Source organism: Amphiprion ocellaris, chromosome 7, assembly GCF_022539595.1.
Source record: "Amphiprion ocellaris isolate individual 3 ecotype Okinawa chromosome 7, ASM2253959v1, whole genome shotgun sequence".
In the NCBI taxonomy this organism is placed as follows: domain Eukaryota; kingdom Metazoa; phylum Chordata; class Actinopteri; family Pomacentridae; genus Amphiprion; species Amphiprion ocellaris.
Window position 1 is genome coordinate 3,156,627 of NC_072772.1, and position 14,282 is coordinate 3,170,908.

The following is a 14,282-nucleotide window of genomic DNA, read 5'->3' on the forward strand; positions in this document are numbered from 1 at the left end:
TATTTTTTATAATCTCCTACGGTAAATATTTTTTTAGTCATGCCCCTCTTCCTTTCCATCTCTTCATCTAACTGCTTTGATATAAAACACATTTTGAGCCTTTGTCCCATTAATAGATGATGGGATGTGTTTTGACAGAGCGTTAGCTTTTCATATTTTTTCTAACAGACCTTGTTTCATTACATTTACTCCATTCCTCACCACTGCACTTATCTATGAAAATCTTTACAGAGCTGCACTCTCACCTTGTGCACACATGAGCAAACTATTGCATGCAGTGCGCACAAACACAGATACACACAAAGTAGGTCACCTTGATGTGTGACGCTGAGCTCAGCTAGTAGATCTGTGTGTGTGCGCGAGTCTGTGTGTGCGTGTTCTAGTGTTTATGCACCCTTGTGGATTGTGTTTTTGTCCTCTTATGTTGACCCTCTGCATCCTCGTGGCCCCAGAGAGTCGAGTCATGAGACTGGCTGTAAGTCACTTAGCCCAAACTCTAATTTAATTACAAGACCTGAAGCCAGATGCACTTACGCTCACGTTTGAAATTTGCATCAGTACGTGCACGGCAGCGAAAGAGCCGAGCATCCACAGATAATGATATCATACAGTGAGTGAGAACATGAGCAGCACAAATAAATGAAATGAGGTGTCATCATGCGTCTGTGTGCATATCTGCATAAAGGGCACGGGTCCAAAAATCTATCAAAAATGATAAACAAAGCGCAACACATGGAGTATTATTTCTATCTGCGGAGCACCCTGACGATAAATGAACATCCATGAACCATCTAAACAAACTGAGGAGTCCTTCAGTGTGAAAATCCTTGGGAGGGATGAGACAAGGCCACAGTGGGATACAGTTACACACACATACAGATGTGGCAATGCACAGGCTACATTTTCACAGCGAAAGGGTCACATACTGCATCTCCCAGTGGTTTCCCTCTCACTAAAAAGATCACATTGTTTGATTGCAACTTAATCATAATTAAATTACCTTTTTAAACAGCCATTTTCTGGAGGAAAACAAGATTAATGTTTTATTTCTGTAGCATAGCTTCCATTGAGATGGATAAACCAAGGATCCTTTTCTTCTATAGACTAGCTTCATAGCCTTCACTGTCTCCTTTGACCTCTTGCTTGTAGATTACTCCCCTACTCTGACAGTAAGTAGTAGAATAAATACACAAATGCATTTACAGTAAACTGGCCTTCCTCTGTTTTCCCCAAGCACCACATAATCACAAGATACCACTTAGATGTTATCTAATTTACATTTATTTTATTATTTTAGCCCTGGCATTCAGTTTCCTGACTCCATTAGGTTGAGAAGGTTTCGAAAATAAAATAATGATAACCAAAGCTGCTACAACTGGCTCACACAGACAATGTTTCTGTGCAGATGGTCATTTTGGGTTCAACCACAAAATAATGCATCCCTCACACACCAAATCTGCATAGGAAGAAAGGGAAAATCCATACTAGCTGCTTTTCCCTTACATTTGTATTCAGTTGTGGTTAAATGCCCTTCACTGAGAGGGGAGGCAGTGAGTGGAAAAGGGTGTTAGTATTGGCATGGCCTGAGAAAAGCATCGGACCGGTTCCACACAGACAGACACTGTGGTAGTAGTAGGCTGCGTTTGGCTCAGCCCTCCTAAGTGATTGCCGTGAGAGGAACCGGTGATGACGACAGCGCGTAAATCAGCAGCTGGAGACGAGAGGTGCTCCGGTTACGCGGTCTGAGCGGCGAACACAAGTGCCTGCCAACACGGTACCAGCGAGCTCCGCATCCAAGGAGGACAGCTTTGGTTACGCGTGCGTTCCCAGTTGATCAGAGGAGGATGTTGCGCTTTGGCTCTTTCACCGTCGCTACTGTGTGATTTCAATTTTAATTTTTTTTTTTAAAGAAAGATGTGGCGCATGCTGTGCCATCTTTGCAGCAACTTTACAAGCGAATGAGTCAGATTTAAAGTGCCAAAAAGACACATTGTAAATCCAGTGAAAATGTCCACGACGCACCACAGCTCTCCGGCGCCCAACCAGAGCTACCTATCCACGGCCACCTACGACACGACAGACCCCTCTGAGATGGAGAGGCAAGTCCGCCTGATGCTGTTCGGTTTGTGCGTAACCATCGCCGCCGTTACTCTGGTCGGAGGCGTGTATTCGCTGCTCTCCCTTCTCCGGATGAGGAGAAAAACCTCCCTGTGTGTCATTGTGGCTTCCATGTCGGTGGACGACCTGCTCAGCGTGGTGCCCCTCTCTCTGTTCATGCTCCTGCAGTGGGAGACGGACGGAGGTGAGGGGTCGGGCAGCCTGTGTACTTTATCCGGACTTCTCTACGTGTTCCAGGGTGTTTCTAGCAATATGAAGGCTTGTCTCATAGCAGCCTACACTTTTTATGTCACAAAGAGGTTTGGAGTGCTCCAGTCCGTGCGCCGGCCCCTCAGAGTGATGTGGGCCGTCGCCGGTGTGTGGGCAGTCAGCCTGACCGTCAGCGTGCTGCCTTTGTGCGGATGGGGCAGCTTCACGTCGGCCTCTCTCGGGTGTTTCCCGGAGAGCGACAGTTTTTACATCCTGCTGCTCTTCTCTTTGTATTTCCTGTGCTTTTGCGGCTTGCTGTTCTTCTTCATCCCTCTCACCTACCAGCTGCTGTGCTCCAGAGAGCCCCAGAGGACTTTGTTGTACCCGAGCTACCTGGAGATGGCGAGGGGGCTGAGTGGCTCCGCGCCCCTCTGTGATCTCCAATCCTTCTCCCGGGACAGCTTGAACAAAAGTTTCGGTGCGTACAACGAGCTGAGCCCAAGTTCGTGCGGGACAGAGCTCAGAGACAAAGAGGGCAGCGGTCTGTCCCCGGTGTCCGTCAGTGGACCGAGGACGGCAGCTGTGGGGGACACTCCAGTGGTGTTTGCGCAAAAGCGCTTCTCCATGATCCTGGCGGTGGTCCGAGTTGTTTTGTGGATGCCAATGATGGTAAGCAGAGTGATAAAAGCAAATGTTACACTATCTGAAGCCAAAGGCAACAGCATGATAACTTTTAGGAAATGTCCTGCCAAAAAGATTTAATATAACAGCTTAGTAATGTATTTTTCTGTGGTAACACAAAAATTGAGTTTTGTATTTCCAATGCAGATCAACTTGTTTTCTTTGGAATGCCCTATTTTTCACTGAAAATTCATTAAACTACAGTACAAACACGTAGAGCTGCATATTTTTTTTGGAACAAATTGGCCAGTTTCAAGAAAAATCAGATTTTGGAGAAGAGACGCCCAACTATTTTTATCTTCCAACTGTGTACATTTTACTAAAAACAGCCATAAAATGCTACATTTCTTATCTTATAGTGGCAACAAAGAGATATCAAACATGCACCATCTGTACAAATCCAGAAAACAGCCAATTAAAAACTAGCTGGACCTCTAATGTAGCACAAGATTTAAAAAAAAAAAAACAGCATCGAACCACATTTTTTGTTGTTGTTTGTGCACTAGCTTTAATGGGGACAAAAATAACAGAAAGAGGGTTGAATGAAATGGAAGTGTATTGTGCTTCAAACCATTTTCTGTGATGAAAAACATTAATGGAACTTCTTTTTCTTGTTTCAGATCCATTTATAAATCATTCATGTTCCATAAGGCAAGTTTGGGAAACACCACAGAATTGTACTGGACATGTGAAATTTGATAATAAACTCAAAATGCTCCCTCAAAAAATTGTATAAAAGATCTACTTTTTTTTCTTTAAAGAAGCTTTTATGAGGTAAAACCAATGTTTCATGAAATTAATGTTACCTAAAGGCTTGAGATCAGTATTTTGCGAGTTTTAGTTGACATCTCAGGGCAGGATTCATTGGTCTGCATTGTGAAATACTTCAAATGCGTGCTACACAAAGTGCCTCCATTTCAACACTTACTCTGGCTCAAAGATAAAACTGAACTTAGGTGACAAATGCAAACAATGATGGACAAACAGAAGTGGAATTCTAAACTAGCCACCTTTAAATGAGAAAAAGCACTGGAGGTGATTGAGACAGAAAGTGCAACTTATCACAAATGTTCTAAATCCACAATGAGTTGTCTTTTTATGGACATATATGTAAAATATTTGTGTTGTCATTATTGTTCTAAACAAACATATTACTTGTACCAGTCTTTGCAGGTTTTTTTTTTAGATGAATATCACCAGAATGTTGCACCTGTTGCTGAGCTACAAAACACTATTTAGAGAGAGAAATGCTTTAATTGCCCAATATGAAAAACATATTTATGCGTTTACTTTCAATTAAGTGCAGTAATTAACAGTATAATAGAGGAATCTATTCATGCTGTGTCTCGGCTCAAACACCATTCATACTTTTCAATACAAAACATAAGAAAATGAAAAGCCCAGTACGGATGAAGGATCTGTGCAATTTCTTTTCATTCATGCGTCTCCCTCCCACCACTTCCTCATGCATACTGAATCACCGGCTCCTCTGTGAATTAATTTACCCTTCCCCTTTCGTTCACAGACTTTGGTTCTGGTGCGCCATGCAGTGAATGCACGGAGCTCCTCCCTTGAGACCCTGAGTTTCTTCCTCACTCTGCTCGCCCCTGCGGTCACTCCGTTATTTGTGTTGTCGGAGCGCTGGATCCATATGCCGTGCGGCTGCTTCATTAACTGCAAACGGGATCCAGCGCAGGAACCCTCAGGTAGACAATGACGTAACACAAAGTTGATTCAAAATCAAGGGTGTTTTTACACAATTAAACCCATGTTTGCCAATGTGTTGTTTTTTTTTTTTTTTGAGGGTGAGGGTGTAGTAAAATTATTCTCAATTGACTTTTTCACAGTGATGAAAAGAAGATTTGAGTTCAACCTTTCCTTCCAACAAGGCTATGGTGTGTACAAGTTGTCACATGCCACTATGTCTCATAGCAGTCCTCCTACTGAGAAGCCTGCTTATCACAGCCTTTTCAACTGTGACTTCCCTAACGCCCGCCTTGATGCACTAGAAAGTGGTGGGTTCTCCAGTGTGGGCCCCAGTTTTGATTTCAGCACCACATGCCCAGTGGACAGCTCCTCTCACGCAGACCTTCTACTGGAAGCTGTGGCTGGTGGAGGTGAAGCGCTGGCTGATTGTCCTCCACTTCCCCACGACAACCATGGAGATGATGAGGAGTTCCGCTGTGGCCCTTCGCTGCTTTCTCATCACCAGGAAGATGATCACAACCTCACTGACACGTCGTCTGTGTTCGAGGGCCCAGAGAGGAGGCTGTCGCATGAGGAGTGTCGCAAAATCGAGCTGACAGACTGGGAGTGGTGCAGGAGTAAATCAGAGAGAACGCCCAGACAGGTACACCACTGTCCCTGGCAGTTGGTTTATTAGTCTGATTGTGAACCATTTAATTGAGTCATTTGTATCTGTCACTCTGTGGTTTATGACTGGCATTAATTGATTTTCCTGTATACTCTGTTGCTTTCCTAAAGCAGTCAAACAACTGCTGCATTGCCATGCAACGTGTAGAGGTGATCATTTAGTAGTAATTAGTGTCTCTGGACCATAAAATGGATTCATTTTCAATCTCCCTTTCTCTGTTTACATTTTGTTGAAAGGAAATTAAGTGCAGTTTTATGGCAGCGCACCTGTGCAGAAACACATTACAACGCTGCTGGACCAGGAGAAGAGTAGTTTGCACGTTGCAAGTAGTGTTTGAATTGAATGCCTGTCTGACTTTATGTTTGTTGGTCTGTGTCTCTTTGGGTTTTTTCCGCATCTGCGACTATGCCTCTTTATAATCAAGCTGACAGACTGGGAGCCGTGCATGTGATTTAGATAAAATGGTTACAATCTTCTCTCCCTCACCCTCTCCTCTATTCTCTCCCCTCCTCCCCTCCCCATGCATATCTTTATCTGTGCTAAGTCTGAATAGGTTCTGACTAATAGAGCAATTAATCAAGATACTATCAGACACATACCATTTTAGCAACAAATGTCAGCCTGTCTTTCAAAGCCAAATATGCATTCATTGCTGCTCGACAGACTCTTAAATCAGGGCACCTCACAGAGTTCGGCTCTATTCATCGATTTAGTCTTGTGAGTCTGCGGTTTAAGGCAGTGTTTACAGTTTCAAGATCAGTATTAATAAGATTTAGCCACTGAAGGTTGGCTCCCTTTTGTGCATACTTGTGATCTGGTATAAATTTTGAATGAAAAGTGAATGGGGAAAAAAAAAAAAAAAAAAAAAAAAAAAAAAAAAAATCGGGATTCATTTTTTATTAATGTTTTGGTTCCATTTCAATCTAACACATTATATCTGTTCAGTGTATATACAGTGCAGTGTTCTCCATCTCAGGAGACCTATAACATTAATAAAGTTAGGATGTAGTCAGCCGCTCAATGGTTTACTTTGTCCCATAGCTGCAAAGTCAAATAGCACTCAATGCAGTGCAGCATGGCTCAAGACAAGTCAGTTACAGGGACGCAGACCATCTACTAATCCATTTTTAATCCATTTCTTTCTTTGTTGTCGACATCTTGTCCTCTTGTAATACCAGAAGCTTAATTCTCTGTGTTTTGTGAGACCCCGCTGAATTGTTAAACAAGGACAAAACAGTAAAGGCCTAATGATTAATGTATCCTGGCATTAGAGATACCAGCCACAGATCAGAGAGCAGCCTCTCTGCGCTCCTGCAACGCAGCTGAGCAGCCACAGGCGCTACCTTTGAAACCGAAAATGTGACTTGTAGAATATTAACCGTTTAAGCCGGTTTTAGACTCACGAAACTAACTAGGACACGAGGAGATGCAGAAACATGCATGTATACATGTGCATATGCAAAAAAAGACATGCAAACATCTCTGTGTCTCTTCCTTTCTTTTTTCTCTGCTCTACTTATAAGTTTGAAATGTTTTGGTTTGAAAATCACCCAAGGGTGGAAAATCCGTGGAGCATGCATCTACAGCTTGGCTGTGGCACTCACTTTGCATCATGTATAAGTCTGAGATGCTCAGTGCTGGTTTGTGTGTGTGTGTGTGTGTGTGTGTGTGTGTGTGTGTGTGTGTGTGTGTGTGTGTGTGTGTGTGTGTGTGTGTCCTACTTCTCAGTTTCTTAGTAGCACAGTCTGTATATTATGTCTCTTTAGGCCTTATTCATTGATTGAGGTCTGTGGATGAAGAAATGTAATTACAGCATCTATGTGCACTAACACACTCCTTTTACAAGCAAACATGAAAACACAGCCAACCAGCAAAGACAAACAATAACAAAATAAAGCTTTGCACATCCCAGCAACCCTCCCATTCCCCAACCACAGACACAAAAGGCATAAAGATTAAAATTATCTCACAAACACACACCACCCAGTATTACTGCACAGACACACAGAGCCAAAGAGCAGATGAAAGCCCAGCCAAAATAGTTTGTGATTTACAGTGTTTCCTGCCTTGTGTTTTGTTCCTCATTAGCAGACTAGATGTCATTACCTGGCATCTTTTCCCCTTACTGTCAGTCTTCCTGGCCTTCAGCAGAGGTGGAATTAGAGCTTAAAGACATCTTTACCCTCCCTGTGACTTTATACTCTGTGAGCAAGCGCAGAGCTAGGGCTGCACTCTCAAGCCCTTTCCCTGAGGGGGAAATGGAAATCTAATGTGCATTCAGATGCAGGGAACTGAAACCCGTTTACTCTTCTGAGAATTCCTCCAAAACCGTTTTAAAAATTTTTATTCTAACCAATAAGGCTTGAATGCATAATGTAGTGGGGGAATATTGATTCTGTATAGACATGGAAATAACACAACTAGAATCAATAGCCTCCAACCATACCTTACATCTTATAGAACTGTTGAATATTTGTTTATACTGTATGTTAACACTTTAAGTGTTAAAACATAGATATGTCTTTGTGTCGGTTGAAAGTGGAAAGACAGAAAAGACATTACAATTACAACAAGCTGCTCCATAACAACATCACTTAGTGTCTGTACCAAATTCTATGGCAATCAGTCCGAGTCTGAAGTGCAAATTCTAGTCTCACACTGGCATTAAATGAAATGGTCTGCAAAGCATAGATCCCTAAATTCTGCACCAAACCATCTTGTAGATGTCGAGATATTTCGCTGTAAAAAACTTGCAAATTATTGGTAGCAGTAGATGTAAATCTACAAAGTTAATAGGATGCATCTTCTAGGCATCATTGATATTCATTTTCAAATATCACGACAATCCATTCAATATTGTTCATGACATTTCACCAAAAGACTAAGTTGCCAACTGCTTTGGGGAGCACGAATGTCTCTAAGCTTTATGAATATCCATTCAAAAGTTATTGTTTGGCTGTAAAAGCAGTCTGCACTGTACTAATAATATCTACATTTACATCACACAGGATTTATATCCAAACAATTTGGAGAATAGCAACATTACACTGTGTGTAATTTTTAAAAAGTATGTCATAACTCCCAGAACGCAAACAGACATCCATCAAGCCACTTCCCACACTGATGGTCTCTGAGCATTATTTAATTTACTTGACAATATATTTTCAGCTCAGCGTTGCAGTCTCGCTCTCTCCCCTCCCATGTTTCTCTTCATTCACAATGACGCAAATACAATAGCAGCTAAACAGGCAGAGCCAGGGAGGATAAGAGATTGACATCCTCTTTGTTTCTATTGTGCATCACAGTCACAATCAGATCATTACATTGAACTAATCTAAATAATTTAGAGTCTTAATGAGAACTGCCACCGTCTCCCCACTGCTGCACCACAGGATGCTTCTCCTTTCCCCTGCCAGCAATGTGCATTTTCCTCGGCACATCATCTTGACAGAGGCTTACTTTAATGCACTGTCTGTTGACTTAATCTTTACAAAACAATTAAAAAATATGACTGGAAAACATGAAATGTGATTAAAAATGTGAGTCGTATGAATGAGCCCTGTAATGAAAAAGATGGCAAACTGATAAGAAACCCAGAGGCAATTTGATCGATGCATTGTACACAGAAATTATATTTGACAAATTCAATTAGTTAATAATAAAATAAATAAGTTCTGATTAAGGCTTAATGGTTTATCGATCATGCTTCCTTGTTTTTGCTGTAAACCTGCAAGCTGTCTGTTGGCTTCTATATGCATGGAGACCTAACTTCTTCTTTTTACCAGCAGCGTGCTGTTGATACGGCTCTTACATGTAAGCCTCATTAACTCTTTGGATAGAAATGGATGGTCATCACATTCATCTCCCTGCACTTGACAACATGGGCACAATCTAAAAGCAATTAGTTTAAACAAAAGGAAGGAGACTGACTGCAAATTTACCTCGTCATTGATGTATAGCAACTGATGCTTTGTATTTATTGGCAATAAGATGATGAGCAGCCAAGATGGAATTTAGTAGAATAGTATTTTCAATTATTAGCACTTGCCAAGTTCTTATGTAAATGAAGATGTTGTGCGAGACGTTGACTGAACTATTTTTTTTGCTCTTTTCTCTTATATTCTCATGCAGCGGTCATCGGGCGGTCTGTCGATCCCCCTGTGTGCTTTTCAGGGAACTGTATCTCTGCAAGCACCCACAGGGAAGACGCTCTCTCTCTCCACCTACGAGGTCAGCAGCGATGGCCTCAAAATCTCCCCCAACAATGCCAAGAAGGTAATGTCCCTCACTGCAGTGTCTTTGTCTAACCTTTGTTGACAAGACAGGCTTTTATTCCTTTAAGTATTGAGCCAGAGCAAGGAGGCACTTACTGTAGCTCACAAAGACTGGAAGCAGACGTGTTGTTTTCAAATGTTTGTGCTGACGCTGCACTGATCCGTCCATCTCATGACCTATTTTATTGTCACTCACAAACAAGATCCTGAGATACTTAAACTCCCTTGCTTGGGGCATGACCTCACCCTCAACACACAGAAAGCCACCATTTTCCAGCAGCAAAACATGGACCCGGACATGGAGGTGCTGGCTCTCATTCAGGCCACTTTACACTGCAAACCACCCCAGTGTCTGCTGACGGTCACAGTCTCATGAAGCTAGTAGAACCTCATCTTCACAAATATCTGTCTGAGGTTCCTAAACCAGCCACCCTCCTCACCCAAGCACATGCAGCAGTAATGTGGGTGCTATACCAGGCTGCTGTGGTGAAGGGGAAGCCAAGCCAGAAGGCAAAGTTCTTGATTTTTTATTTTTTTTAAGTCCATTTACATTTCAACCTTCATTTATGGTCATAAGCTTCAAATGAGTGACCAAAAGAATGAGACTGCAGATACAAGTGGTTGAAATGAGCCTCCTCTGTAGGGCGACTGGGCTCAACTAGATGAGGAGTCTTAGCTCCTTCATATCAAATGGAGCCTGCTGAGGTGGTTTAAGCATCTGAGTAGGATACCTCCAGGGTGAGTTTCTCTGGAAGCTTTCCAGACATGGCTAACTGGGATGGGACCTCAGGTTAGACGCAGAACTCACTGGAGAGATTACACATCTCAGCTGGCCTGGGAACACCTTCAAAGGAGCTGGAAAACACTGTTAGGGAAAGGAGCACCTGGAATGCTGCCACAAGAAGCCTACTCTGGATAAGCGGAGGAAAATATATGTTTTTGAATATTAAAAAAAGACATAATAAGTGACTTTTTAATCACTGAGGTTTAGTGGTATAAATAAATAGATTAATGAGCTTGGAAACCAGGTGTCTGCTCCTGTCTTTCTAGTCTTTATGCAAGGCTAAGCTCATAGCCTCCTACCTCCAGCTTCAGACTTAATAGACAGACATACTTGGTATCAATTTTCTCATGTCAGTCTTGGCAAAAATGCAACTATGTATTTCTCAATTTCTTTAAAAAATATAATAAATTCCTTTAACAGTTATTTTCAGTTAAAATAATTAAATGGCACTGTAAATTACCCGTTGCAGTCTGGGCGTTAACATCAATGGAAGATACAGCTAGATTGTGAAGGAGAAAGAAATGAATCCTAAAAAAGCAGCGATATGATATTATGAGACATAATGTGAAATAAGATATGTTGTATACGCGGTACATGATTAGACTTGAATGATCCCTGTGATGTTATTAAATAAGTACATAGTGTATTTAAATATCAGGAAGAAGGTGTACCTAGTGATAAATTACAGTGACCCTATACTGTTAATAACTAGCTTGTGTTACAAATCTTTCTGCTTTAAAGGTGGAAGTATATCGTTCCAAGTCAGTTGGTCATGAGCCCAGTGCAGATGATCCAGCATCAGGAGGCCAAGCTGGAGACGTGAATGTCAGTCGCGTTGGGATGGGCATGGAGATTGGAATGGGAATGGGGATGGGAGCTGGAGTGGGGGACACCAATGTCAAGATCCACCTAGAGGTTCTGGAAATCTGTGACAACGAGGAGGCCATGGACAGTGTGTCCATCATCTCAAACATCAGTCAGTCCTCCACCCACGCCCGCTCGCCCTCGCTGCGTTACTCACGACGGGAGAACCGATTCGTCTCCTGCGACCTGGGTGAGACTGCTTCCTACTCTCTGCTCATCCCTAGCAGCGGCAACACCGAAGCAGAGACCATCAATATCACTATACCCGACACTGTGGAAGCTCACCGGCAGAACAGCCGCCGACAGACACAGGAGAGCTCGGGCTATCATGAGGAGATACAGCTGCTCAATGAGGCCTACAGAAAACAAGCCGGAGAGAGGGAAGAGTGACATATTTACAGAAAAGCAAGAAGGTCGCTTTTAGAGGAGGGTGAAAGAGCATCTCAGACGGTAATAGCTGCAAGAAAAATTTCCTAATCATTCCACATTTACTTCTTTCTGATCTAACAAAGCTGACAGGTCACCCAGCTCATGACTAGTCGTCTGTTTGCCTACTCTTGTACTTCCTCTTCAGGTAACATGATGAGAGCACATGCATCACTTATCTACAGAGTACACACAGATAGTGTAGCCAGTAAAAAGGACAGATAGTAGTAAATCAGTGTAAGCAACAGAGAAACAGTATTTAGCAGCGCATCTGTATTCCTGCAAAGACTTTCACCATATGGCAGCCTGTCATCATAAAATAGATACAGCGAGAGAAAAATACACTTAGACGTAGAAAAGGAGAAGCCAGGGTCTGATCACATGCCTGATATGAAATATCTTCTGTAGACTACGTCACCAATGACTCAACTGAGAGGGGAGGGGTCACCTGACCCATGCGTCTGACTCATCCGAGTGTGTGTTGTGCATTTTAGTGTGTGAGGAGTCGCCTTACCCATAAGGATGAGCGTATACGTAGGAGAGTACAGTCAAATACCCAAGCTATTTAACTGTATGTTCCCCCTAGAGGAATGTCTTTACTCTACATATAGTTATTTTGATTGTGTATTCTTTCAGCTGCTACGTCTGTCGAGTATTACACAGTTCATGTTGCTACTACCGGATTAGAGTGACCGCAACCCATGTTGAAAATGTAAAACAGGAGGAAAGAAAAAGGAAAAGGCGAGGCAAGCATTTGCGGGAGAGTGCAAGTGGCCATTGAAGAAGAGATTAGGGGTACTTATGTAGAGCAGCTTTCTGCCTCGTGCACGTTCAGCTCAATTTAAATGAGTGCATATTTTACTACAGTAGGCAGCATGTGAATGTATGTTTCCAGAGCCACTTCGAGGGATGATCTCTCTCTCCTCCTGCTCAGTTCACTTCCCATCCAATCAGCGAGCCACTGGGACCTCTCACTTTCTATCAAATACATGCATTATTTCACAGCTGTGCTAAAATTTTCGACAGTATTGTGTATTTCATTTTGAATGGTTACATGAACTGTGAACAGCTTCAGAACCATAGAAATATTTATTCTCTCAGATAATATCAGTATATCCATCATTGCTTATATGCACATTTACTTGTACATGTGTGTACAAACAGCAGTGAAATAGGTATTCTAGAGAAATTTTAGAAAATATATGTATTTCAGTTGGTTTTATGGTGGTGTCTTCTGTGTGTCAGCTATTTGGTTGCTTGATCCTCGACAGCACATCGGGACTTCATTTGAAGGCTTTTGAATCGTCCTTTTAGCGAGTCCACTTCTGCGACATCTCCCATCTTCCTGAAGACTATAGTCATTAAAGATTCATACCAGAAAATTGCCTCCGCCGAAATTGCGACGCACTCCTATTTGGAGTGCTGCTGTGTGAAATGTGCGAGAAAATAATGTACAGGCATATAAATAATGATGAATGTAAAGTTGTGTTCAGTGTGTCAACCATTCCAGCTGTTAATGGTGCCAAAGGTTTTCAGCTGAACAGCATTTCATCTCTGAAGCACAGCAGAGTGGAAGTAATTCCATCATCTGCTTATTCTCACTGTTGAGCAGGACTACAGTTCAGATTCTGGTCAAGCATTCTCATAAACCGTATTGATCAATTAACCATTATTTGTCTTGTTTTTATTAAGAATTAGGAGTTGCACATCAGCTCTACCAGTGTTTGCATGTTTGCTCATTTATGTTAACCGTCTGAATTATTCTATAACACACAAACTACACAAATGGGGTTCTTTATTCCAGAATAAAAGGCAAATGAAGTGCAATAATTAACTACTGTAGATACTGACCTACATAGTGGGCTATGTAACATCACTGGTTCTTGTGCCTCTAGGATAAAAGTATTGTGACTAATCCACAGCAGTTGTATTGTGCTCACTGCATGCGCTGACATAAAATCAGCAGTAAAGATGTTCACTTTTCAGCAGTAAAAGCATCAAATTAGGAAGGTTTCGCAAATGATTCATTATATTTTGTCTGGCAGGCAAATAGAGGTTTGGTTTTTGTGTGTGAGGAAGAGAAAAGCACTAGAAGAACTGAGAAAGAGGGCGCATGGAGGCAAAAACAAAAAAAAATGTGAAATAGTATAAAAATTGGAATTATTAAAGGCCTCAACAAGCAGCTATTGCTAATGTTTTATCATTTCTCTCTGATTCAAGGACTTTCACCACCTCCCACTCACAACCTCTGATTGTGTTGAAACAGCACAGTGCAGGTAGCCTGTATCACAATGTAGCATCATGGCACTGCTTGAAACCTCGAGTTCAACACATGCACTCTGAATGAGCACAGCATGTGTTTCTGAAAATGTGAGACAAACCCAGAATAGCATTAAAAAGCAGCATTTGTTCAAACGTGAAGCTTTTCATTTGCCGTTTGGTATTGGTTAAATGACTCATTAGGGTCAGAGATCGTTTGTATGGATCACAGGTAGCCCCGAGGATATGAAAATGAGGTGTGTACATGAAGTGCACATTTACACTTGTACTTCTACAAGTAAGGAGTGGATGC

General features: G+C 42.1%; 2 protein-coding genes across 2 annotated transcripts in view; one reads left to right on the forward strand and one right to left on the reverse strand.

The window, feature by feature from the left end:
• LOC111589102 (neprilysin) overlaps window positions 1-14,282 on the reverse strand; it is a 68,077-nt gene that overhangs the window by 50,223 nt on the left and 3,572 nt on the right. The gene's annotated exons all lie outside the window — the stretch shown is intronic.
• LOC111587718 (probable G-protein coupled receptor 149) lies at window positions 1,588-13,377 on the forward strand. Its single transcript, XM_023297806.3, has 5 exons — window positions 1,588-2,976; window positions 4,514-4,694; window positions 4,836-5,338; window positions 9,494-9,637; window positions 11,162-13,377. The coding sequence occupies exons 1-5, from the start codon at window positions 2,008-2,010 to the stop codon at window positions 11,672-11,674; spliced, it is 2,310 nt and encodes a 769-aa protein (XP_023153574.1). The 5' UTR covers window positions 1,588-2,007; the 3' UTR covers window positions 11,675-13,377.

What these genes read in the sequence shown, in the direction of transcription:
- LOC111587718 (XM_023297806.3), top strand. Translation starts at nt 2,008, where the DNA reads ATGTCCACGACGCACCACAGCTCTCCGGCGCCCAACCAGAGCTACCTA. An exon ending in CAGAGAGAACGCCCAGACAG is followed by an intron (nt 5,339 to 9,493) that starts GTACACCACTGT and finishes ATTCTCATGCAG; the next exon opens with CGGTCATCGGGCGGTCTGTC. An exon ending in CCCCCAACAATGCCAAGAAG is followed by an intron (nt 9,638 to 11,161) that starts GTAATGTCCCTC and finishes TCTGCTTTAAAG; the next exon opens with GTGGAAGTATATCGTTCCAA.